At 35.6% G+C, this 25,004-nt stretch overlaps 2 protein-coding genes and 1 pseudogene across 4 annotated transcripts; 1 reads left to right on the top strand and 2 right to left on the bottom strand.

The window, feature by feature from the left end:
* The first annotated feature begins 6,940 nt into the window (after nucleotides 1-6,940).
* On the top strand, nucleotides 6,941-7,939 carry LOC106385937 (ethylene-responsive transcription factor ERF013-like). The gene has a single exon (XM_013825836.3). It carries the CDS (start codon nucleotides 7,040-7,042, stop codon nucleotides 7,742-7,744), a length of 705 nt encoding a protein of 234 aa, XP_013681290.1. The 5' UTR covers nucleotides 6,941-7,039; the 3' UTR covers nucleotides 7,745-7,939.
* Nucleotides 7,940-10,712: 2,773 nt separating this feature from the next.
* Nucleotides 10,713-12,588, bottom strand: LOC106385938 (phosphatidylinositol 4-phosphate 5-kinase 1). 3 transcript variants are annotated; one of them, XM_013825838.3, is made up of 3 exons: nucleotides 11,550-12,578; nucleotides 11,172-11,400; nucleotides 10,713-11,096 (listed from the first exon to the last, which is right to left on the bottom strand). In XM_013825838.3, exons 1-3 carry the CDS (start codon nucleotides 12,311-12,313, stop codon nucleotides 10,932-10,934), a joined length of 1,158 nt encoding a protein of 385 aa, XP_013681292.1. In that variant the 5' UTR covers nucleotides 12,314-12,578; the 3' UTR covers nucleotides 10,713-10,931. The 3 variants fall into 3 exon arrangements, with proteins under 3 accessions (XP_013681292.1, XP_022558755.1, XP_013681291.1); XM_022703034.2 differs by having other exon boundaries at nucleotides 10,713-11,388; nucleotides 11,550-12,588; XM_013825837.3 differs by having other exon boundaries at nucleotides 10,713-11,400; nucleotides 11,550-12,582.
* Nucleotides 12,589-14,113: 1,525 nt separating this feature from the next.
* On the bottom strand, nucleotides 14,114-16,409 carry LOC106356020 (annotated as a pseudogene).
* Between the last annotated feature and the right edge of the window lie 8,595 nt (nucleotides 16,410-25,004).

The following is a 25,004-nucleotide window of genomic DNA, read 5'->3' on the forward strand; positions in this document are numbered from 1 at the left end:
GTGTAATATATATTTTTATCTTAATATTACTCCAAATAAATACTTAGTATTATAAAATATTTATCTTTTTATTTGATTTAAATATTTGCTTAAATAAGATGTAAAAATTAAATTATAATATAATTTATTTTTTTAATTAAATTATTATAGAATTTATTTTTTTAATTAAATTATTATATAATTTATTTTTAAAATTTTATCTAACATTTTTTGAAAATAACATAGTATTTCTATATTGTGCCCCATGTTAATTTATTTTCTCACTACAAGAAAACATATTTATTACAAGGGTCATATTCCTTGTTAATTCGTTGTAATAGAAGGGTTACAACGAATTAACAAGGAATAGCGTTTCGTTGTAAAACGTCCGTCGTAATGCAAGATTCGTCGTAACTTCCATGTAACATTTACGACGAAATAAATTCGTTGTAAAAGCGAAAGAGAGTATTTCGTCGTAGTTTCGTAGTTACGCTTCATCGTAAAAGACTCGTATAGTTTCCTTGTAAAATCGTCTTTAAGTACTTGTACAATTTACGACGAATTTACAAGTCTTTTAATGTAAAGTCCTTGTAATATTTACGAGGAATTTACAAGTATTTCCTAGTTAATTTCCCGTAAAGATTACGAGGATTTTACAAGGAAGTACTTGTAAAATCCTCGTAATCTTTACGAGAAATTTACATCTCATTGTCATATTATTATATTATTATGAAATATTCAAAATCAAAATATATAATTTATAAAATAAAATATTGAAAATTAAAATATTTTTTTAAAAAAATATATAAATGTCATAAAATAATATTCAAATTAATAATAGAAAACAAAAAATTGAAAAATAAAAAGCTAAGGGAGAACGCCGTCGAAGTAGTTGTTGGAGGTGTTTCTTCATGGAGAGTCTCGTACTTCATCTATGGGTTCCGTCTCGAAGAGTAGGATGAAGTCGTCCTTGTGGCTTCATTGATGAAGCTTATTCATACCGTCAGTTCCATCTTTTTAGGAGCTACCTTGAAAAAAGAAACATATTAATATAATTAATTACATAAAATTATAAGAAAATAAAATATATTTAACTTTTAAAAAAAATATCTAATCAGTCGTTTAAATGCCTCAACCTAATATTTGAATATAGTTTTGTTACCTAAAATTACCACCTAAACTAACCACCTAATCTAATTAACTAAACTAATCACCTAAACTAATTACCTAAACTAACCACCTAAACCTAAATTAATATTAAAAACAACATATATTTGAGAGAAGGAGAGGAGTGGTTTGAGATGAATGAAGGAGGCATTCCTCATTCATGTGTCGAGTTTATATAAGAAAACAACATTCCTCGTAAAGTCGTCGTAATTTTACGAGGAATCTACCAGGCCCGCGTTTTTAGTGTTACGAGGAATCTACCAGGTCCGCGTTTTTAGAATTACAACGAATTTACAAGGAATATTTACGACGAATTTACAAGGAAAATTTTACGACGACTTTACAAGGAAAGTTTTACAATGAAATTACAAGGAAAGCATTACAACGAATTTACAAGGACACATGTATTACGAGGAATCTACCAGGCCCGTGTGTTTTCTATTACGACGAATTTACTAGGACTATATCTGAAACCCCGAAAATCAAATCCCTAAACCCCAAAATCACTTATCTATTTACACCATACCCTTTTACCACATCATCCCCTTTATCATATTTTTTCTTAAACCCTAAACTCCAATTGAATCCTTAAAACGCAAGTTATAAGTACTATAATCAAACAACCACTTGATAGCAAATAATCAAATTATTCTGTAATCTCTAAACCGAGGGTATGAAATGAAGTTAACTTGCTTGAGAATGCTTACAACAAAATCAGTTTGGTAAAACAGCTTAAACACGTTTTCACCAAAAATAATGGTAACATGTTTCGTGAAAAAAATCCTTGTAAAGTTACAACGAATTCACAAGGAACGCATTACAACGAATTTACAAAGAAAGAATTACAACGAATTTACAAGGACACATGTTTACGACAAATCTACCAGGCCCGCGTTTTTAGAGTTACAACGAATTTGCAAGGGAGCATTACAACGAATTTACAAGGAAATCTTTACAACGAATTTACAAGGAAATGATTACAACGAATTTACAAGGACACGTGTATTACAAGGAATATACCAGGCCCGTGTTTTCCATTACGACGAATTTACTACGACTATATCTGAATCCCTGAAAATCAAATCCCTAACTCCCAAAGTATCTTACCTATAACCTCATATCCCTTTTACCCCATTCCCCCATTCTCCCATTTATCCTATTTTCTCTTAAACCCTAAACTCCAATTAAATCCTTAAAAGCCAACAAATAATTATTATAACCAAACAATATACACTTGCATTAAGTCTTAAACTGATTTATATATTTTTAAAAAAATATTTAAAACATATATTACATCATTCTGAATCATTCGAGTTTTCAACAATATCAGTACAATGATTATCATCGCTTGCATCGAACTCTTCTTCACTTTCTTCATCCGTCATATCGTCGAAAAGATCTTCATATTGACGGTTATCAACATCAATTAGAAGGATGTCATCAGTTTGTTGTTCAGATACTTCCACTTCAGTGATACACACTTCTTCTTGCAAAAGTGATTCTTCTCTAGCAACTATTCGTTCACGAGGTGTAACTTTGATAGCAGCTAATCAAGTTATTCCAAAATCTCTAAACCGAGGGTATCAGTTTGGTAAAGCATGCTTAAAATACGTTTTCACAAAAATTAATGGTAACATGTTTCGTCGTAAAAGCCTTGTAAAGTTACAAGGACTTTACAACGAATTTTCTCTTTCCTCGTAAAATCGACGTAAATTTACATGTAAATTACCACGAAACATTTTCCTTGTAACTTTACTACGACTTTACGACGAAATTCAGTTTTGTCGTAAAATCGTAGTAATTTTCTCGTAAATTTACGAGGAATATATTTCCTCGTAATTTTTCCTCGTTATAGGCATGTTTTCTTGTAGTGTCTAGATCCGCCCATGTATACATGAATTTATTTTGTACAATTGTTTCGAGTTCTCACACTATTCCTCGAGTATGATTTATTTTATTTGTTTGCGAAATAAACAAATATTAATGTTATACCCAAAAAAAGAGAGTGTCCCATGCCATAATGATGAAACTCAGTTATATCTACGTTCCTAGAAATTTCTCCATCCTCAATTCGCTCAATAAATTTATTCAGCGTGTCTAAAATTTCAATAGATCGAATATCACGTTATATATTATTTGGCTCTAGGTAGCCCTACATTAATTATTTTATTTTTCATATCATACCCTATCTTACACCTTCTTCGAAATTTCTCACGCCAAAGCCGTACCATATTGCCAGTTTTTATAGATAATAAAAGAAATCTGTATGTAGACATATCTATATATGTTATTTTTTTTTTTTTTTTGGTCAACATCTATATATGTTATTTATTCATAGGTTTTTTATATTTATATTTGAAAGTAATCGAAGATATTGTTAGATAGCATTTGTAAATACATATATGTTGGGAAGGTACAGAGGAGGGAGTACGGTACTACAATTACAGTGAAGCCGCCCGGTATGGGCTAGCGCGTAACAAATACATATATGTTGTTTGTTCTTGTAAGTTCCGAGGATATTATATAAATTTAATTTGTAGATTACAAATTATCAAATGTGGGGTATAATCTAATAGTGCTATCCATCCAATAAAGTTGATTCTTTACTAGATGGGTCGTGCGAACCGTTTAGGGGGCTTAATGCAATTTTCAGATGCTCTTTTCATGAATTTTTTGTTTCTGTGTGTTTGCAAACAACTTCAATGGTAGATTCACAACTGTGTGCTACTTCATGCCATGTTCACTGAAAGCACAGATTCTGAAATGGATCTTACTCGTAGTTGTAGTAGTGGAATTTTTAAAAGTTTATCCTTTCAATTACAAAACTCAGACTCTAACGCTAGAGAAAGACACGCATGTACTTTACGGTTATTCGTGGAGCATAAAACATGAAAAATACACCATCAACATGTCATATAATAAAAAAAATCATGATACATGTGAACATATTATAATCTCAAACTGAGAGACTAAACTAAAATGTAAAAATGAATAATGACTCTATAAACGAATATATATGCAAAAGATTATAAAACTCATCAACTAGTGGATTGTCTATCTTAGTAGGATCCATAATTCTGATATAAAAATATGGGGCGGAGGCTCATGCCTTATTTTTACAAAGGTAAGCACGACTCTGGTCATATGCCGGCAGTCGTAAACAAAAAAATCACGTTCAGAAAAAGGTAATAAGAGATCATGCATATGAAAAGAATTATACAGAAAAACAAAGATCACGTTCGATTGATGAATTAACCAAACAAACCAACTAGCTATCAAGATATTATCAGTAAACAAATGATATATACCTGGATACGTGTACGTGTATGAGAACACTAATCTATATCTAAGATGAAAAATATTTTGAAAAATTTGATAATGTTTTCCAATGTGAAACGTGTAGTGTGCACACCAGTACATTAGTTACATATTTTGGTAATTTATATATTTCTACTTATCTCTGTGTTTTACATTTTGTTCCATAAGATTGTTCGCATACCAACTCGAACATCGAAATGTTTTAAACTATATCAAACATGGAATCAAATATATTCTCTAAACCACTGTATCTCACTCGCTAATCACTGTATTACACTAGCTAGGCAGCGTCATGGCTATGCATTTTTCGTCTAGATGTAATTTAAAATTGATAACGTGTTAATTTTTGACGGATAATAACTCATACCTGCAAATAGTTGCGAAACAAACACACAAAATCCAAAAAGATATAAAGTGGTTTACACCAAAAAAAATAAAATATAAAGTGGTAAATTAAAATTAAGGTCTAGTGGAAATGGAAGAAGCCTCGACATGCTTTATTTTCTTCATGCAAAAAAAAAAGAATATTATGTGCTGGAAAGCTGACAAAAACCGCCTCTCTTTGACCTTTAAGGGTTTGCTTAGGACCAAAGTGTGAAATGTACAAGGGAAGACAAGTCTCATAAGTCATAATTAAGTCCCCCCTTGAGCCTTTGTGAGAAAGTGGAACATGTCCCCAAAAAGAACATGCTATATCTCAACTCTTCGATCATGTGCTCTTGCGTGTCTAAAGTCATACTAAGGTTTGTTTTGGCTTTTGCCAAAAATACACATGCTTCTTTTTAATTCATTATCTTACTTTAGGATCTATCTACACACACCTCCATATTTTCACATGCATGCACGATGCATTGTGGTATCTAACACCTTTTTTTTGTATAAAGAGCCTCTTAAACCACAAAATCTAACCTAAATTTGAGATATATGTAGTTATTATAAAAAAGGACAAAGAGCAAAGTTAACTTAAAGTAACTTTGGCTTATATATGATGTGTGTTGATTGAATCAAATAGTTTTGTTACGTTGATATCAAAGATAATGCTTATTGAGACCGTCAGTAAAAACTCACACCACAGTCGTATACAGATTCTTTTACCAATTTGTCGACTTATTACACCTTTGTCTATGTGTGTAAGAAGTGTTAATAACGTATTAATAAATAAATAAAAGATACTATTGTTTTTGAAAACCAAAACTAAAATAAAATATGAAAACGCGGTTTTGTGCAGCAGCAAGACAGAGTGTAAACAGCTGTTGTTTGAAGTGACTTCACTCACTTCAGACCTTCACCAATATTGATCTTCACTATTTGGCTGCGCGTTTCCATTTCAATTCATATTTTTAAAATACCATTCATGAAATATCTTATATTTTACTTGCTTAATTGTTGTCTATACCTTTTTAAATAAGGGCTTAGGTTTTATTTTAGTTTATCATTTTTTGTGAGACCTAACATGTTACTTCACGAAGCTGCCTCCCCTTGGCCCTTCATATCAGAATCCTATGTAGTTTATTTATTATATATATGTATTCCCCTTTTGGTTTATTGTTTCTTTATAACTCCATTTATCAATCATTCTTCTTTTTCAGTAAAATCAATATTTTACAATTTAGACCATAGTCAATTTAATAGGTATTTAAAAAAAAAAACTTATTATAGAGTAAATATCACATGGTGTGAAGAAGTGGCCTATGAAATGGGATGCAAGTTAAAAAGTCTCCGAACATATGACTTTTAAAAAAAAAACAGTGAGCATTTGTCTGCATATTATGTTAGGACTTTTTACCACCAGTTGATTAAAGCATAATGTAATTTAAAACATAATATAATGTAAATTAACTCGTTTAATAACATAGACCAATGAGCAGGTTTGATTAGTCACTTTCTCCGAAAGATCGTAGGATTTGACACATTCAAACGCAGCTGTGATTTGCATTTCAAGAAAGTGATAGCAATAAAAACCTCAACCTCAATTATTTTAAGGAGTCCTCGATTTCTTCACCAAGTGGATTCCGTACAGCTAGATGTACATGCTTCTTTTATTTTTCAGGTTAACATATATACATATAAAATAACCTTCAAATGTAACAAATTAAGTAGTATTTGAATGCAAATAAGTATCTAAATTCTCATATTATTAACCAGTTAATATAATCAATCTTACTATATATGAAGTATTACCTATTTAATCAATCTTACTATATATACAGTATTACCTTTTTCCTCTAATAAAACCAAGAATTTCAACAAATCACATTCTTGTTAAATATGATATAATACATACATAATATACAAACATAAATAAGAAACAATATCTGACATATCCATTTGTTATTATGTGGGTAAACAAAAAATACTAATAAAAACACCTGTCATGCACCAAAAACGTCACATTACACAAAAAATCCTCCTAGTTCATTTGACCCATTTATAATTTATAAAATAAACCATTATTGTCTCCTCTCCAAATCAGTCCATAGCTCTATATAATCTCCTCTCCTCAACATTATTTTCCATCAAAAATACTTTTTCTCACATTAACATTTATATCAAACACACAACATTATCATACAATATGGTGAAACAAGAACGTAAGATCCAAGTTACCACTTCCTCATCGTCACTGTCTCAATCTTCTTCTTTTACTTCTTCCTCGTTGGCATTGCATCATCAATCTGGTAAGGACAAGATAAAGAAATACAAAGGAGTAAGAATGAGAAGCTGGGGATCATGGGTCTCTGAGATTAGGGCACCAAATCAAAAGACAAGAATCTGGTTAGGTTCTTACTCAACCGCAGAAGCAGCTGCTAGGGCTTACGATGCTGCTCTCTTGTGTCTTAAAGGCCCTAAAGCCAATCTCAACTTCCCAAGCACTACTTCTCAGTTTCTTATTGACATCGATGAAAAGACTCCTCTGTCCCCTAAATCAATCCAAAAGGTCGCCGCTCAAGCTGCTAACTCCATCTCTTCTGACGTATTTACCCCTCCCTCCTTATCCAATGATGCTGATGATCATCATGATGATGGTATTCAAAACCATCCGTCTCCTTCATCTTCAGCAGCTTCTTCTCCACCAGATGATCATCATAATGATGATGACTTAGTATCGTTGATGGCATCATTCGCTGATGAACATGTGTCTTTGATGGATCCATCATGGTATGATCATAGTGAGATGTTCTTCATCAACGGAGCCTTCGATTATTCTCCACACAGCTCCAAGACAACGATGGATGACTTATACGACGATGCTGATATTCAGCTATGGAGTTTCAGTTGATCCCTCGGTCCATATTATTCTATACGAAACAATTTCATTTCACATTATTTCATTCAATTTATTCTTTTAAATCTATCAATTATGATTCGTCGTGTAGTTTCTTCAAGTTGTTTGTTGCTCGAAAGGAATTAACGACATATATGTAATTTTCTTAATATATATATTAAATATACCCACTAATTTAAGGAGATCACATGAAGAAGAGGTCCTTTTGTCACTTCTTTGACTTTTTCATGTGTGTGTTTTAAGTTATTTTATGGCACTTACAATGGAGTTCCCACTTATAATAAGAGAGTTTATAAATAATTAAGTAGTACTTTACTATTTACATTGTTTTCTTTTCTGTCGGCAAAGTGATTCTTATTAACATAAATATTATTATATCGTTATATCTTTAACTAAAAACGAGAGATTACATAACTTTTAGATATGATTCTTGCCCCTCTTAGGAACTACGCTAGAAACGCTAGTCGGGCGATAATTCCGGGCCTAACGAGTTACCAAAAAATCGGAGAGTACTCGAAGATTATGCGGGACCTAGTTTTAAATACAATTTAATATATTTATAATATATTTAGTTAATTTTAAAATACAAGTTCTTAGACATAATTATATAATTTTACATATTCAGTCTCTTTTTGATTCGTAAAGAAGAAAAAATAATCAACCGTGTTTTAACTTACACGGATCGGAGAAAAAAAACGTAGACGTTTAACGCGAGATTAGACGGGAATTAGGCGGTCAACACGGAAATTAGCCAGTCTTAAGCGGGTCAACACGGGTCAATGTATGGCTACATCGATTTGGGCATAATCGCCGCGGTCAACCTCCGAACAGCACCTAGGCGACCGCGTTTTCGAACAGGGATTTTTGCAGACTTGGCTAGATCATCAACCTCATGGTTTTCTTCTCTGCTTATGACCATAAACTTATAGTTATAATTAAAGTATTTTAGACATACATATCACATCTTTAATATATGCTGCGAGGGGTTGGTACCTCCATTCAACAAGTGAATGATCTCTATTGTGTCTGAGGGGTTGATTTTTTTTTTTTTTTTTTTTTGCGTCTTCACAAAAGGTGACTCTATTATATTCCAGCTTCCTTGTTTATGTCACTGTTTCACGCAACACCAATGTTTTTTTTGTCTCTTAAGGACTTGATATAGGATCTCTCGCTGATCTTTCTACAAACTTTACATCCTGATATCATTATTATAAAGGTTCAATACTGGTTTTCATAAACCTATGGATGATTGTTTTGGTGGAACAGATATTTTCCACATTTGGTTGAAGCTTTTATTTGTTTGGGCCATATTTAGCGCTAGCTAGGTGGGGGCTAGGAGTTGTGAATAAGCTAAAACCATGATTAACCCGGAATTCTTAGAGTGGGGTTCTTAGCGGAAGTTAAGAAACAGTTTCTTAACTTCCGCTAAGAACCTCATCCTAAGAAACTCGGGTTAATCATCCTCTAATACCTTAACTCAATAGAGTAGATTCCATTTTTTATGAAAGCCCACAAAATAAAGTCCTGGCCCTTTGTGAAAGTCCTCTTCATCGATCAATTGATGGAGCTTTGAATCGTCCCGGATTGAATAGTTTGGCAGCCTTAATCTGTTGTCGACCCATCGAATAATTAAATTCGTGTCTAAATATCTCCATAATTTCCATAAATGCTATTTATCGTAGCTATAGGGAAATATTTAATGCGAATTAATATCTTATTCATTTATACGGCACAGTACAGTTTCTGTGTATAACTCTATAGAGCTTGAAAATGGGACCAACTGTTTTTTCTTAGAGCAATTCTGCATGCTGAGTAGTTAGAGACTTCAAAGTTTGAATGTCCATATATTTTGAGTCAAACTGTCTGTGTAAGCAAAGTTACCATGTCATCAGTTACTTCCCTTAGCGTACTGATTATTCGATTTACCTTGAATTATTATATACAGGACTGATGCTACAGAGTTGAAGCTAGGATGGTTAATCATAACTTAAGCATAGCTAGGTGTTAATTAGTGTTGACGATCTTACATAAAAAATGGCACACTAACCGCAGTTAATTCAAGAATATTTTGTCATTGCCAATGTATCTATCACGCATGCATGTATAATAATTATCCAAAGAAAAAAATGTACACAGTTAAGAAATGATAAGGATATAAACTACATAAAACAAAGATATTAAGAATAATATCATAGAGAGATGGTTATGATGAGGACACATGCATGGCTTCTTCAGCCATTTATTAACGAGGCATGCTTTGGACGTGTTTTTGCCGTAACGTAATCAACTTTTCTGTCTTTAACTTTCAGTGTTGATATATGACTACAATCTCATTAGAAATAGTTAAAAACTTTATTCATTCATATGATCATCATACCCGAAATAAGGTTGGATATAACTAGAAAGTATGAATGACTCGAAATGCTTAGCTATCACATGTATGTATTTTGATTGTGCTTTGACTGAAAAAAATCAGTGGAGTACATAAGATTACGCATTGAACTTGAATCGGCTGGTACATTCAAGAATGTCGTTTCTAATTTCTTAATATCAAAATCACCTACTTATTTGGAACCATTCTAATTTCTTTTGTACGCGCACCCAAAAAAAATGAGCAGAATACATTACCTAGCCATAATAAATTTATCACCAGTGACAGTTGTATTTTGTGCGTTAACTTCAGAACTAAACTGCTCTAAACATTTTTTAAAGTAATGATAAGGTAGATTTTATACATGTAACTATTCAAACTTATATTTCTTATTGCACAAAAAATAGAAATGCTATAAAATATTGAATGCATTCACCTAAAGTATTGCAACTAAATTATTCGCAACTAATTTGGTCAGACGACTCACAGCAGCAGGCCATAGCGACCCATTACATTTTTAGTTTTTTACTTGATATGGCTTACTGTCAAGCTTACGTTGACAAGTCTGGGTTCGAAGAATCTTCCTGTTAATTCATAGTAAAATATTATTGATTTTATTTTATGTCAGTGATTCAGATCATATCAAAACATCATCAATCAATCATCCACATAAAAGTATACCAAAAAGAAAAGAACAAAACATGACTTATATACATAGTAAAAAGCTTCTCATAATTTCAAGCTTACCATGGCTACAATAAAAGACTGAAAACAATAACTCTACTTTTGTTAATGTCATCTTTACTTTTGTCATTTTAATTTTTCACAAAATTTACCATCCATCTGATTTTGAACGGCTTTCACAGCAGCAACTCTCGCGGCCGTTGCAGCTTTGTTAGCCGCAGCTACAGCTCGCATCACCTGCTCATCGACCCGTCTCTGATTCACTCCTTTTCTCGCCATCTCTCTAGCACTCTGCAAAGCTAAACAGTTAAGTATCTTTGAATCAAAACAACAAGTAACTTTCCCAAGGCAAAAACTAAAGTCCACCTGAACCGCTTTATAAACCGGGCCGGTTTCTAGAGGATGCCGGTTAACGAGATTACCATCATCCCATTCACCGCATTTTACACCTCCGGTTCTAAACCCATACGTGCCATACCCTTGCTTGCGACCTTCATGCCAAGCTCCTTCGTAATATTGACCATTAGCAAAATGGTAAACACCAAAACCATGGATCTTGTCTCCATAATACTCTCCTGCATACCTATCTCCATTTCTACAACAATTCATAATTCAGAAACAAAACAAAGAGATCTCTTTATGTAATAAAAATACATTTTACCACAAAAAAAAAAAAAATACAAAAAATACATTTTACCAAATATATATATATACACACAAAGAAATCTTTTTTTTTTTTATTACCTGAACTGGTAAGATCCAAGTCCATGTTTGACACCGAACTTAAACTCTCCGACATAAGAGCTTCCATCAGCACAAGTCTGAACACCTGAGCCATGGCTTTGACCGTTGAACCATTCGCCGGAGTAAGAATCTCCGGTGTAAAACCAGTAAACACCGTAACCATGTCTAAGTCCTTGCTTGTACTGTCCTTTGAACTTACTTCCTTTAGACCAAGACTCGATTCCATAGCCGTCGTGTCTTCCGTTAACCCAATCTCCTTCGTAACGTCCGTTAACGTAATAGTAGTAAACTCCACTTCCGTTGCATCTTCTTCCTCCGTTAAACTCTCCTTCGTAGACATCTCCATTGCTTGGTTCTTGATTTGAATCGCCGATGTACCATTGAACCGGTTCCGGCTTGTGTTTTTGTTTGATTGCGGTTACGGTTTGGTTGATAACCGCCATGTTCCGCGACGCTAAGAACAGAGCGACGGCGACGAAGGCTAAACAGAGGAGGAGATTCTCCGACGTACCGGTTTGAGAGAAGACGAAGAAGAACAGTAAGAAAGATGAGAGTGTGAAGACGAGACCCGGTTTAATTCGGTTTGATCCGGTTCGGTTAATTAAACCGAATGGTTTACTCTGTTTTCTCCTACTCTGTTTCTCCTCCTTCTCACCAGCTTCAAGGTCGCTGACGTCACATTCTGAGATTGAAGAAAGACTATGAATCGTCGGAGACGATCTGAGCAACGAAGATTGAGTTCTCTTCAGTTTCGTGTAGCTCATGATCTCTCTCTCTCTCCAACAAGCTAATAGCTTCCTAGAGACTGATGATAACCGAATCTTAACCGCCGCTGCACCACCGTGCCGAGCATCGCGAAGGGTGAGGAAACCGAGAGAAAAGTCTCGTTCTTTTCGAGTTTTTCGATACCGGAGAATATTCAAAGAAGAAGAAGCTCTCTCTCTTTGGTTTAGAGAGAGAGAGAGAGGCTTTGGAGCGGGTGATAAAAAAAATTGGTTTGGTTTTAATACTGACCGTTAGATGAAAATCTGACGGTTTATTAGGAGGGCGGACGCTCTTTAGCTAGTTTTAAATATAACTAGAGAGCGTGGGCGGGTATATTATTTGTTTTGTATATATTATTTAAAATTAAATTTATATATTTGTTTCTTTCCTTGTAATATATATGTATTTTTTGTAATCATACTTGTGTTTTTATCAACAAACGTATTTGCGTAATTTAAAAAAATGATTAGTAAAATATTTGTATAATTGTATTGAATTTATTATATTGTTAAATTATACATGTGTGCCATAGCCTTTAACACGTTAATATGATACTTTATTTTCAAACTGTTATTTTGTTAAAAAATAATAAAATATTGTTACAGTTTTGTTTAGTAAAAAAATAGTAATTAAATTGATAGATTAAATAAATAAAATTAAAATTAAAATTAAACATGATTTAATTTCGTATATAATTATAATTAGATTATTATTACACATAATAATTTGTATACCAATTATAAATGAATTATGTAAATCAAAGTCCATGATCCAATTTTAATGGGTTTTGTAAATTAAATGTTTATGGCCCAAATATATTGATGCAGTTAGGCGAGAACTGATGTGGTGGTTATTAGTTTAACTGATGCGGTGGTTATCGTATAAAGTTTGTATTTTTTTTATATACAGTTATCATATTAAAAGGTAGGTATCATGGAAAATATTTATTGGACTCAATTAACATCAATAGGTCACACTTGTGTTTTAATAGAATAGATTAATCAACTTCTCGTTTCAAATACCTCTGCTTTTGGGGGAATTTTCTATATTTATATAACAGTTGATTTGTACTTGGAAAGAATATTTATAATTTTTTGTATAAATTAGTAAGGCTTACTTTATTTATTTAAAAGCAGACGGTACAATAGACTAAAATGAAGAGGATGATTGGAAGTAGCTGTAGTTTTATATTTTTGCTTTAGAAATAAATCTGTAGATTTTTTTTTGCTGTGGCTGTAGATAATTTTGCCGTAGAATATTAGTTGTAGGTTTAAAAAAATTCAAAGACTTACAAATAAATTTTCTAAAGCAAAAAATAAGTGCTCTAGATTTATGGCTTTCCACAGCTAAAAATAAATAAAAAGGAAAGAAAAATCTGTAGCTTTAAAAAATCTTTAGAAAGTATGATTGACAAAATTTTGGGCTGTAGAAATAATTTAGGCTGTAAAGAGATCTTACAGCACTTCTAAAGCACTTGCCAATCAACCCCGAATTGTTTGTTGAATCAAATATTGCCAATAAAGTGAAGAAGAAAGAAAAAAATGGGTTTGGATCAAATTTGTGAATGAAAAAACAAACGTTTTACCAAACATCCTCGCATGGTGCATTCCGCATTACTAGGCCTCTGTCTTTGCTTTTTCTAATAAAATTCACATGGGATAATAATTATATAATGCAAGTAATTATATTCACATATAATGTGATATTCTGTTGAAAATAGTTACATATAGATAGCCCAGCTCCTAAATCATATCGTTATTAGAAACTACGTTGGCCGTGTTAGTTTACATGTCGCGCGACCTGCGACCTGCGACATGCGACTAATCGCAGGTCGCAGGTTGTTGTTCGTTTTGCTGTCGCGTAACATGCGACCTGCGATTGGTCGCAAGTCGCAAGTCGTAGATTGTTGTTCGTTTTGATGTCGCGCGACTGATCGCGCGACCAGTCGCGGGTTCCCATTTAAGTCGCCCGAAAAAACAGCGACTAAAAATTAAGAAAATTTTGATCGCGCGACTGGTCGCAGATCGCAGGTCACAGATCGCAGGTCGCGCGACACGTAAACGAACATAGTTTTAGTCGCAGGTCGCAGGTTTAGTCGCAGGTCGCAAGTCGCAAGTCGCGCGACACGTAAACGAACGTAATCTTAGTCGCAGGTCGCAGCTCGCAGCTCGCGCGACACGTAAACGAACATGGGCGTTGTCTATCTCAATGTTTTTTTCAAAGGAGGAAGCCCAGCTAATGACATTGATTAAACATTTTTATACAAGTATTTGATTAATTAAGCTAACATCACGTTCACTAAGATCTAAAAGTCTAAGTTCCTTCACATTCAATTAGCTTTTTAAACTTTCGGCATTGGAAAAGATAATCCGACCAAAATAATACAATAATCACATCACTTTCAGTCTTCTGAAGAATATTCAACCTTAATTTAATTAATTAACTTACTAATCAAACTAAACAAATCAATACATAAGACGAAAACAACGCCTATTACTTTACTCGTTTTAATATTTTTTTGTTATTAAATAAGTAAATTATTAAATAAATACTTTACTCATTTAATAACAACGTGAACTTACTTTATCAGCTTTGCTTTACTGAATCAAACTTAAACCAAATTCAAAGTCTCAGACTTCAAAGTATTCTCTTAAAGCTTCAGTTTCATCCTCTCAACTAGAGGTGGCAAACTTAAGCTTCAGTTTCATCCTCTCAACTGCACTACGCAGTTTCTCCTCGTCATTACAAAGCGCAAACCTAACCAAACTCTTCCCTTCTTCCTTGTCCAAATGAAAAACGCTCGCAACGACCCCAACTTCTTTGATAAGATACTCACAAAAGGCAACATCGTTCACTAACCCAAGCGGCGTGTGATCCACAACCACAAAGTAAGTCCCACTCGAGGGAAACACTACAAACCCAACTTCTTCCAAAGTCCAAACCCTTAACAAGAATCTCCTTCTTCGCACTATAATCTCTTCTCAGCTCCTTGAAGTAACACCCTGGCGCCTCGAGAGCTGCAACGGCTGCGTATTGCATGGGCGTCGACGTCCTGAACGTGAGGTAAGTCTGCGCTTGTCGAATCCCCCACGTTAGATGAGGTGGTGCAATCGCCCAACCGGTTTTCCATCCGGTTAAGGAGAAAGTCTTCCCTAGAGAGTTCATATATAGTCACGGTTCTTTGGTACATACCGGGAAGAGACGCTATGGAAATATGATCCATTTCAAAGGAAAGCTTGTCATACGTTTCATTTGAGAACACAGCGACATGGTTTTTAATGCATAGTGACGCAAATGTCTCCTCTCTTGTAATGTAAACTGTTTCTCTGTTTTCCAAGAGATTTTGGAATCATTACACATTTTTAAGAATTTTTATAATTTCTTTTTTTATATAGTTTACGGGTTTTAATTCATATAAGAAATTTTAAAAAAATCTGGAGGCTAAAACCAAAAGTGATTCTTTTACATTAGCACCATCCATAGAGAGCGTTGCTTCTCAAGAATAGTAAAAAGGTGCGAAGGACTTGGTCGTCAGGGGTTTATCAAACCCAACATAGTTGCAGCTATGGCTTCTGTGCAACCAGATGTAACAATGACTTCTTTCTCCGGATCAACGACAAGACCCGTGTCTTCACGAAACCTAGAAGCTATAGTAGAGTTGAGCTATCGGGTAGGCCGTGTCCACGTGCATACTGTTTTTACCGTCTTTGATGGCTTGGATGGCAGATTCTTTGGTGAAATCAGGACCGTCCGATTGTACGTAAAGAAAATGGGAGAAGAGAAGGATCTGAAGCTTAATTGTCTAAGCATCATCAGACTCACACCATGTGCATGGACTTGGCATGAACAGAGTAGCAACAAAAGCAAAAAAAAAACACTTTAATTTTTTGACGTTAGTGGGCTTTTACAACACGGTCTGATTCGGGGGCCCAGCCGCTTATTACTCCGTACTAGTTACGAACTTGTCAATACACAAAATCTTACTAAGCTAAAGAGTCTCCTTGAATTATTAGCAACCTATATAATTCCATTCAAAACCGTTTATAGCTTTCATTTTAATCCGCTCACCACGTATACGTTAAAATAGTTTATCATTTATTTGGTAATATTAAGTTATACATAAGATATACAGTACAATAAATCGAATTGCTAAGTAGAATAACCACATGTAGATGTACTAATCTCATATGTAGTAAGGGAGATAAAATTTTAAAATCGAGTGTAATTTCTTTAAAATTTAGTTATGCCCGTGCTCATATATTATTGTTTGCTAATATAATTCATCTTTGCTCCCGATAAAAATGTATTCTAGATCCGCCACTGTGTATGTAGCTACCTTTCATATGCATGGCCACAAGGATCAAGCTCTACGCATATTTTTCATCGATAACTAGATATATATATATTTTGACAAAAAAAAAACTAGATATATATATATATATATATATAGTTGCACATCCTCTAGACTATATTTGCGAAGTGATTTTGCCACATGTCCTCTCTACAATCAATTTCACAAAACAAATATGACATGACTACTGAAATTGATGACTTGGCTTCCGGAAAAATATGACATGGATAATTTTATTTAATATTGATTTATATTTTTGGCAAACTTATTAGAATATGGTAATAATTTATATATTACATTTAATATTGATATTTTCTTTTGGTAAACTTTTTTTAAATATGGTAATAGATCATACATCATCTATAAAATAAATATATTCATATATAACATTTCAAATTTTGAAATATTATTATTTTTGTATAATTATACAATTTGTATTACTAAAGCTTTTTTCTACAATTTTTTTAAAATTTAAATATCTAATCGTAAGATCATTAGTTTTTTATATACTTACAAATTTTATAAATATTGTTTAGGCTAAATTTTTGATAATTATACAATGCTATATCATTTTTATTAGTTTTATAAAAATTGATTTAATATATATCAAATCTATATTAAATATTAGTAAGAAATTTTTTAAATCTAACTTATATTTAGAAATAAATTTTATTAAATATTATAGATTTTACTATTTTCTCACTGCACATGGTGCAGGAAAACACTTAGTATACATTTATAAGTATGTCTCAACCTTTTGGACCTGAACCAAAAACCATCCAATGAATAAATACTTGCGTTAAAGCATACCTAATTCTGAAACAATGAACCTTGTTTCAAAACATAGAGAATCACTTTTACTATGTTTTGCAGTCCTTGAAACGCGATTATTATAATCTGAGTGCAAGTTATTCTTTTTAAAAAAAAAAATCTCTTATCTTTTAAAGGGGGAAGAGAGAATAACTTTTTTATTTTTATTTATTCTCTCTTATCTTTCAAAAAAATTATTCTCTCTTCTTCCCTTAAAAAGGCAATCTCACTTCAGTAAATCTCCCTAATCTAACCCAAATTTTAAACGTTAACTATTTTCCAAAAAATAAAATAAGATGGGGTTTCGTCTCAATTTGCCATCAAGGATCTTGTTACTACATCTCACACCACTACAAGAAAACATAATCTTAACGAGGGCGGTTTTCCTCGTTATTTCGTCGTAAAAGAGGCTTTACGACGAATTAGCGAGGAAACGCGTTTGCTCGTTACACGTCCGTCGTAACACATATTTCCTCGCTAATTCCTCGTAACTTAGCGAGGAATATATTTCGTCGTAAAGACGAAGTAGAACGATTCGTCGTAAAGACGTCGCTACAATTCCTCGTAAGGACGTCGCTACAATTCCTCGTAAATAACTCGAAAACAGTTCCTCGTAATCTACACGTAAATACCTTGAAAGATTTTCCTCGCAAAATACACGTAACAACCACGAAATGATTTCCTCGTAAAATGGTCGTAAACATTTCCTCGTTATTTCCTCGTAAATACTTCCTCGTAAAATACTCGTAAACTGTTTCTCGTCATTTCCTCGTAAGATTTCCACGTAAAGAGGTCGTACATTAGCTACGAATTTACTTCGTTTTTATTATTTTACAGAATTTTAAAATATAATAAAAAAATAATTAAAATTATTTAATTTAATAATAAATTAAAATTCAAAATAAAAATAAATTCATATGAAAATATTTTATAAATAAATAAGTTTTGAATTTATATAATACAACAACAAAAAAAAACTAAGGGTCGTTCATCGCCCGGTAGAATTCATCACTCCTCCTCGTAACATCCGCCTCGTTATGTACGTCGCCGGATGACTCGCCATGAATGGGATGTTGTTGTCGCATGTTCCTCAACATGGACTCCCATTCCGGATTTGTGGCCGCAATAACGTCTAAGAAGCCCTCGACTCCACCCATACGAGATTTTGTCGCGGTCAACTCGTTACGCAGCTGAGCGGACTCTCTACGCAGCTCCGTGACTTCATCATCCCGTCGCTGACCATAAGACGATGTCGCTCTCGGAACATCGTTGACGGAACCAATACCCAATGTCCGTCCCTTTTTTTTAGGGACAACCTTAAAAACAAAAAATAAATATTGTAAGTAAATATTTAAAGTTAAATTAAATGAATAATTAAAAATTAATTTTTTTGAAAATTTACCTCCTCGTAAATCTTATCCACTTCAAGTGTGGATAAGGTGACGGGTAATCCGTCGGTAGACTGCTGGGTCAGCTGAGTCTGGCGGTCTTCAACCCGAGCAACTACGTCGTTGTAGATTTGCTCGGACTTGCCATCTACAAATACGCCCGCCTTGTTCTTGTGGGTCCTCTCGTAAAGTTCCATAAGAGACGGGAGATGTCCCGTCTCTTTGGCCTAAAAAACAGTTAAGAAAGTTAGAATAAATTAATATAATTATTAAAAAAATTATTTAATAAAATATTTAATTACCATTTCCAAACGGACACCGGCGTGGGGTTTTTGGCCCGTAGTGTGAAGCATCGGCCCGTTCCCGTGCTCATCGACCGTGTTACGGGAGTTAGAGCAAGCCTGGGCGATTCTAATCGAATCAGGAAGGCGCCAATAACGGATGAGGCCATCCCACACGTCCGTGGTGAGCTCAGCGGGTTTGCCACGCTCATACCCCTTCACGATCCAGTCACCCTTCCAGTTGGAGACCGTGTCCAACAAGCGAACTTTCGCTTTCGCGTTAAACTTCTTCCTCACCCTCTCAGTGATCCCCAAAGCCCAATTATATTTTTGCTGTTGGAAAAAATAAATTAACAATTAGTTTTTTAGAAAGTATATATATAAATCATGAAAAAATTAAAAAATATATAATTAATTAATAGAAACTTACAGCGTAAATTTTGAACCACGTCTTTCTGACGTAGTGAGGCGTCTTACTCCAGTTTGGATGTGCCATGGAGAAGTAACCCTTGATCGTGTCGGTTACGTCCGATGCAAGACATCCGTCAACCCCCCACCTGGAAAATACAAATTTAAAATATAAATTATTTTTTAATGTTATAAAAGATATTTAAACGAATTAAAAAAATTAATGCAACATACCACAACGTTCCGTCCGGTCGGTCTGGGTCGATGACTGGTAAACCTTCTCTGCCTGGCAGACTGAGAATGTCCTCTACCGTGTACTGCGAGTAAGGAGCACTCGGAGGCACCATCAGATCAGGATGAATATCAGCGACCATCGGAGGTGCCATCGGAGGAGGCACAGGAGGAGGCATCGGAGGAGGCACATGAGGAGCCGATGGTGCACTAGAAGAAGTAGACCCAGAGACTCTCTGAGTGTACTGAGTCTCGGGGACAGTCTCCTGGCCCGAAGAACTGGGAGCGGAAGAAGAGGCCGGGTCTAAACGACTACCCGGCTCACCGAAGATCTCTCTGTAATGGGCAGTAAGTCTTCCTTTTCGAACCTGGAAAAAAAAATGAAATTTTTAAAATTAACATCAACAATATATTTTCCAACATTATCCACCTAATCAACACTAAATAACATAAAATCCGCAAACCTATCTAAATTCCCTGTACTAACCACCTAATATATCCTAAACTAACCAAATTAGAGAGGAATCAGAGAGGCTTACCATTGCTACGAAATGGAGAGGAAGTAGAGAGGAAGTAGAGAGGAAAGAAAGAGTGAGCGGTCGGGTGTATATATAAGATTACATATCGTCGCAAATTCGTCGTAAATTTACGACGAAATAGCGAGCAGTTACAAAGGCCCGTGTTTTTTTTTACGAGGAAATGGCGAGGAATCACAAAGGCCCGTGTTTTTCTTTACGTGTACTTTACGACGATTTTGCTTACGTGGAATTAACGTGATTTATGTTTAAATCTTTTTACGTGGTCTTTACGACGATTTCATCCTACGTGGAATTAACGAGGGTTATGTTTAAATCCCTAGAACCCCAAACCCGAAACCCGAAACCCGAAACCCCAAACCCCAAACCCCAAACCCGAAACCCCAAACCCGAAACCCGAAACCCCAACCCCGAAACCCGAAACCCCAAACCCCAAACCCGAAACCCGAAACCCCAAACCCGAAACCCAAACCCCATATTCCTTATTTTCTACATCATATATTCCAAACCCCCATCTTTAATTTTCTACTTCATATATTCCAAACCCCAAACCCGAAACCCGAAACCCGAAACCACAACCCCGAAACCCGAAACCCAAAACCCGAAACCCCAAACCCGAAACCCGAAACTCGAAACCCCAAACCCGAAACCCCAACCCCGAAACCCGAAACCCGAAACCCGAAACCCCAAACCCGAACCCGAAACCCAAACCCCAAACCCGAAACCCGAAACCCGAAACCCCAAACCCGAAACCCCAACCCCGAAACCCGAAACCCGAAACCCCAAACCCGGAACCCGAAACCCCAAACCCGAAACCCGAAACCCGAAACCCAAATCCCCATCTTTAATTTTCTACTTCATATATTCCAAACCCCCATCTTTAATTTTCTACTTCATATATCCCTAGAACCCCAAACCCGAAACCTAAAACCCGAAACCCCAAACCCCAAACCTGAAACCTGAAACCCGAAACCCGAAACCCCAAACCCCATATTCCTTATTTTCTACTTCATATATTCCAAACCCCCATCTTTAATTTTCTACTTCATATATTCCAAACCCCATATTTAATTTTAGGTTTCGTCGTTATTTCCTCGTTGTCTTACGTGGACTTTACGACGATTTTATGCTACGTGGACTTTACGACGATTTCATCCTGCGTGGACTTTACGACGATTTGTGCTTACGTGGAATTAACGAGTGTTATGTTTAAATCCCTAGAATCAGAAACCCGAAACCCGAAACCCCAACCCCCAAACCCCATACCCTAAACCCGAAACCCCAAACCCGAAACCCGAAACCCCAACCCCGAAACCCGAAACCCCAAACCCGAAACCCCAAACCCGAAACCCGAAACCCCAAACCCCATATTCCTTATTTTCTACTTCATATATTCCAAACCCCCATCTTTAATTTTCTACTTCATATATTCCAAACCCCAAACCCGAAACCCGAAACCCGAAACCCGAAACCCGAAACCCCAACCCCGAAACCCGAAACCCAAAACCCGAAACCCCAAACCCGAAACCCGAAACCCGAAACTCGAAACCCCAAACCCGAAACCCCAACCCCGAAACCCCAACCCCGAAACCCGAAACCCGAAACCCGAAACCCGAAACCCCAAACCCGGAACCCGAAACCCCAAACCCGAAACCCCAAACCCGAAACCCGAAACCCAAATCCCCATCTTTAATTTTCTACTTCATATATTCCAAACCCCCATCTTTAATTTTCTACTTCATATATCCCTAGAACCCCAAACCCCATATTTAATTTTAGGTTTCGTCGTTATTTCCTCGTTGTCTTACGTGGACTTTACGACGATTTAATCCTGCGTGGACTTTACGACGATTTCATCCTACGTGGACTTTACGACGATTTCATCCTGCGTGGACTTTACGACGATTTCATCCTGCGTGGACTTTACGACGATTTGTGCTTACGTGGAATTAACGAGTGTTATGTTTAAATCCCTAGAATCAGAAACCCGAAACCCGAAACCCCAACCCCCAAACCCCATACCCTAAACCCGAAACCCCAAACCCGAAACCCGAAACCCCAAACCCGAAACCCCAAACCCGAAACCCGAAACCCAAACCCCCATCTTTAATTTTCTACTTCATATATTCCAAACCCCCATCTTTAATTTTCTACTTCATATATCCCTAGAACCCCAAACCCCGAAACCCGAAAGCCCAAACCCGAAACCCAAAACCCAAAACCCGAAACCAAAAACCCGAAACCCCATATTCCTTATTTTCTACTTCATATATTCCAAACTCCATCTTTATTTCCATTCCAAACCACAATATCCCACATTTGCTTATTCATAAAACAAACTCCCAGCATTACCTTATTCATAAAACAAACCCCACATTATCTTATTCATAAAACAAACTCCCTCATCTTATTCATAAAACAAATACATCAATCGGATACATCGACATTCTCGTCATCACTAGAAACATCATCATTTTCATTAAACTCGTCTTCAACAGCTTCGTCTGTGGCATCATCGGTAAGATCTTCGTACTCGTGATTATGCGGATCAATGAGAAGGATGTCATCAATTTCTTGTTCAGGTTCCTCGACTTCATTTATCTGTTCTTCTTGCAATGGTGGTTCTTCTCCACTGATGATTCGTCCTCGAGGTGTAACTTTGATCACTGCTAACCAATTTATACCTGAATCTCTCATCCGAGGGTATGGAAGGAAGCTAACTTGGTCTGCTTGTGAAGCTAAGATGAAAGGCTCGAATTTGTTGTACCTTCGTCCACCGTTGACATCAACTACACCGAATTTGTTAGACCGAACACCTCTGTTGACGACGGGGTCGAACCATTCACATTTGAAGAGGACGCATTTCAGCTTCAGTATCCCTGGAAATTCGACTTCAATAATCTCCGTCAAGATCCCGTAGAAATCTGTTTCCCCTTTCACACATATTCCATAGTTACTGGTCGCCCGCTGTCTACCATAGTCATATGTATGAAAAGTATAGCCTCGTGTGAAATACATCTGTGATGTGGTGACCTTTACAAGTGGAGATTGAATTACTTCGTGTAACCACTTAGGATAATCTGCATCGTCGTCGTCATAATCAACCTGCAAAAATAAAGAGAATGTTAATGAAATACAGATAATGTATGAAAAAAAGTTTTAGTTAGTACCTGATTCCGCAACCACTTAATGAAGTGTTGATCTTTCCTTTTGTCTACGTCACTTGTGGATATACCAGGAAATGTTTCTTCGACTTGAGAAACAAATAGGCTGTAAAATCACATTTTATAGGAATGAATCTCTCGCAATTATACAATTAATTATACTTATATGTGTTTCGAAGTGTCAATATATGTTACCTTTCAAAATAACGCATCAATGGATCTTCGCAATTGAGTAGAATATAGGTGTGTGCACTATGAGCGTCTTCTTCACTCGACCACCAAACCTCTTTACACTTCCCACCGAGTCGCCCAATCTGGCTAAAGATGTCTGGAACACCAGCAACTGCATATGTTGGCGCAACACCACCATCATCATATCTTCTTGGAGCTCTTCTCCGTGTACGTACTTTTGACGCAAAGTAGTACGATGTGAAGTGAGAAACTTCTTCCGTCAAACTTCCAGCAATTATAGAACCTTCAACTTTGGCGAGGTTCTTTGCTTTTCCCTTCAAATATTTCATGGCTCGCTCATACTGATACATCCATCCGTAATGTACAGGTCCACGAAGCAATGCCTCATATGGGAGGTGGACAGCTAGATGCTCCATGACGTCAAAAAATCCGGGAGGAAATATCTTCTCCAAGTTGCACAATAAGATGGGAATGTTCTCCTGAAGCTGTTCCACAACTTCTTCTTTAAGAGTGCGTGTGCTCAGATCCCTGAAAAATGCTCCAATGCCTTTTATATTCAAAAAAAAATTAAACACATTGTTAGTCATATATTATTTTGTAAATTATTGTGATATAATACACTACGTACCTGCAAGTGCTTCATGTACGTTTGTTGGAAGTAGCTCCGCAAATGCAAAGGGCAGTAGTCGTTGCATAAATACATGACAATCATGACTCTTCATCCCGGAGAACTTTTGACCCTTTTCAACACATCTAGAGAGATTCGAAACATACCCATCGGGGAACTTCACTTCTGATGCCACCCAGTTGAACAACACCGACTTTTTTTCTGAAGATAATCTGAATATCGGAACGGGAACTTGTCCATTGCTTTTAATATGTAACTCGCTTCTTGAGCAAATATCCGGCAAGTCCAACCTCGATTTTATGTTGTCTTTTGTCTTCCCTGGGACATTCAATATTGTATTCATGATGTTCTCAAAGAAATTCTTCTCTATATGCATCACATCGAGGTTGTGGCGCAGAAGAAGATCCTTCCAATATGGCAACTCCCAAAATATACTCTTCTTGTGCCAGTTGTGATGAACACCGTAAGAATCTGGCATATTACGAGGGACATGCCAATTACCACCCCAACGAACTGTTTCGTTAGCTCCGTAGTAGTCGATTTGCGCTTCAATTTGTTCTCCAGTTAGATATGGAGGAGGAGTGTCTCTCACAACCCTTTTGTGCCTAAACAAATTCTTGTTTCTTCGGTAAGGATGGCCAATGGGAAGAAATCGACGGTGACAATCAAACCAACTTGTCTTCCTACCATTCTTCAGTTGA

Source organism: Brassica napus, chromosome C6 (genome assembly GCF_020379485.1).
Source record: "Brassica napus cultivar Da-Ae chromosome C6, Da-Ae, whole genome shotgun sequence".
Taxonomy (NCBI): domain Eukaryota; kingdom Viridiplantae; phylum Streptophyta; class Magnoliopsida; order Brassicales; family Brassicaceae; genus Brassica; species Brassica napus.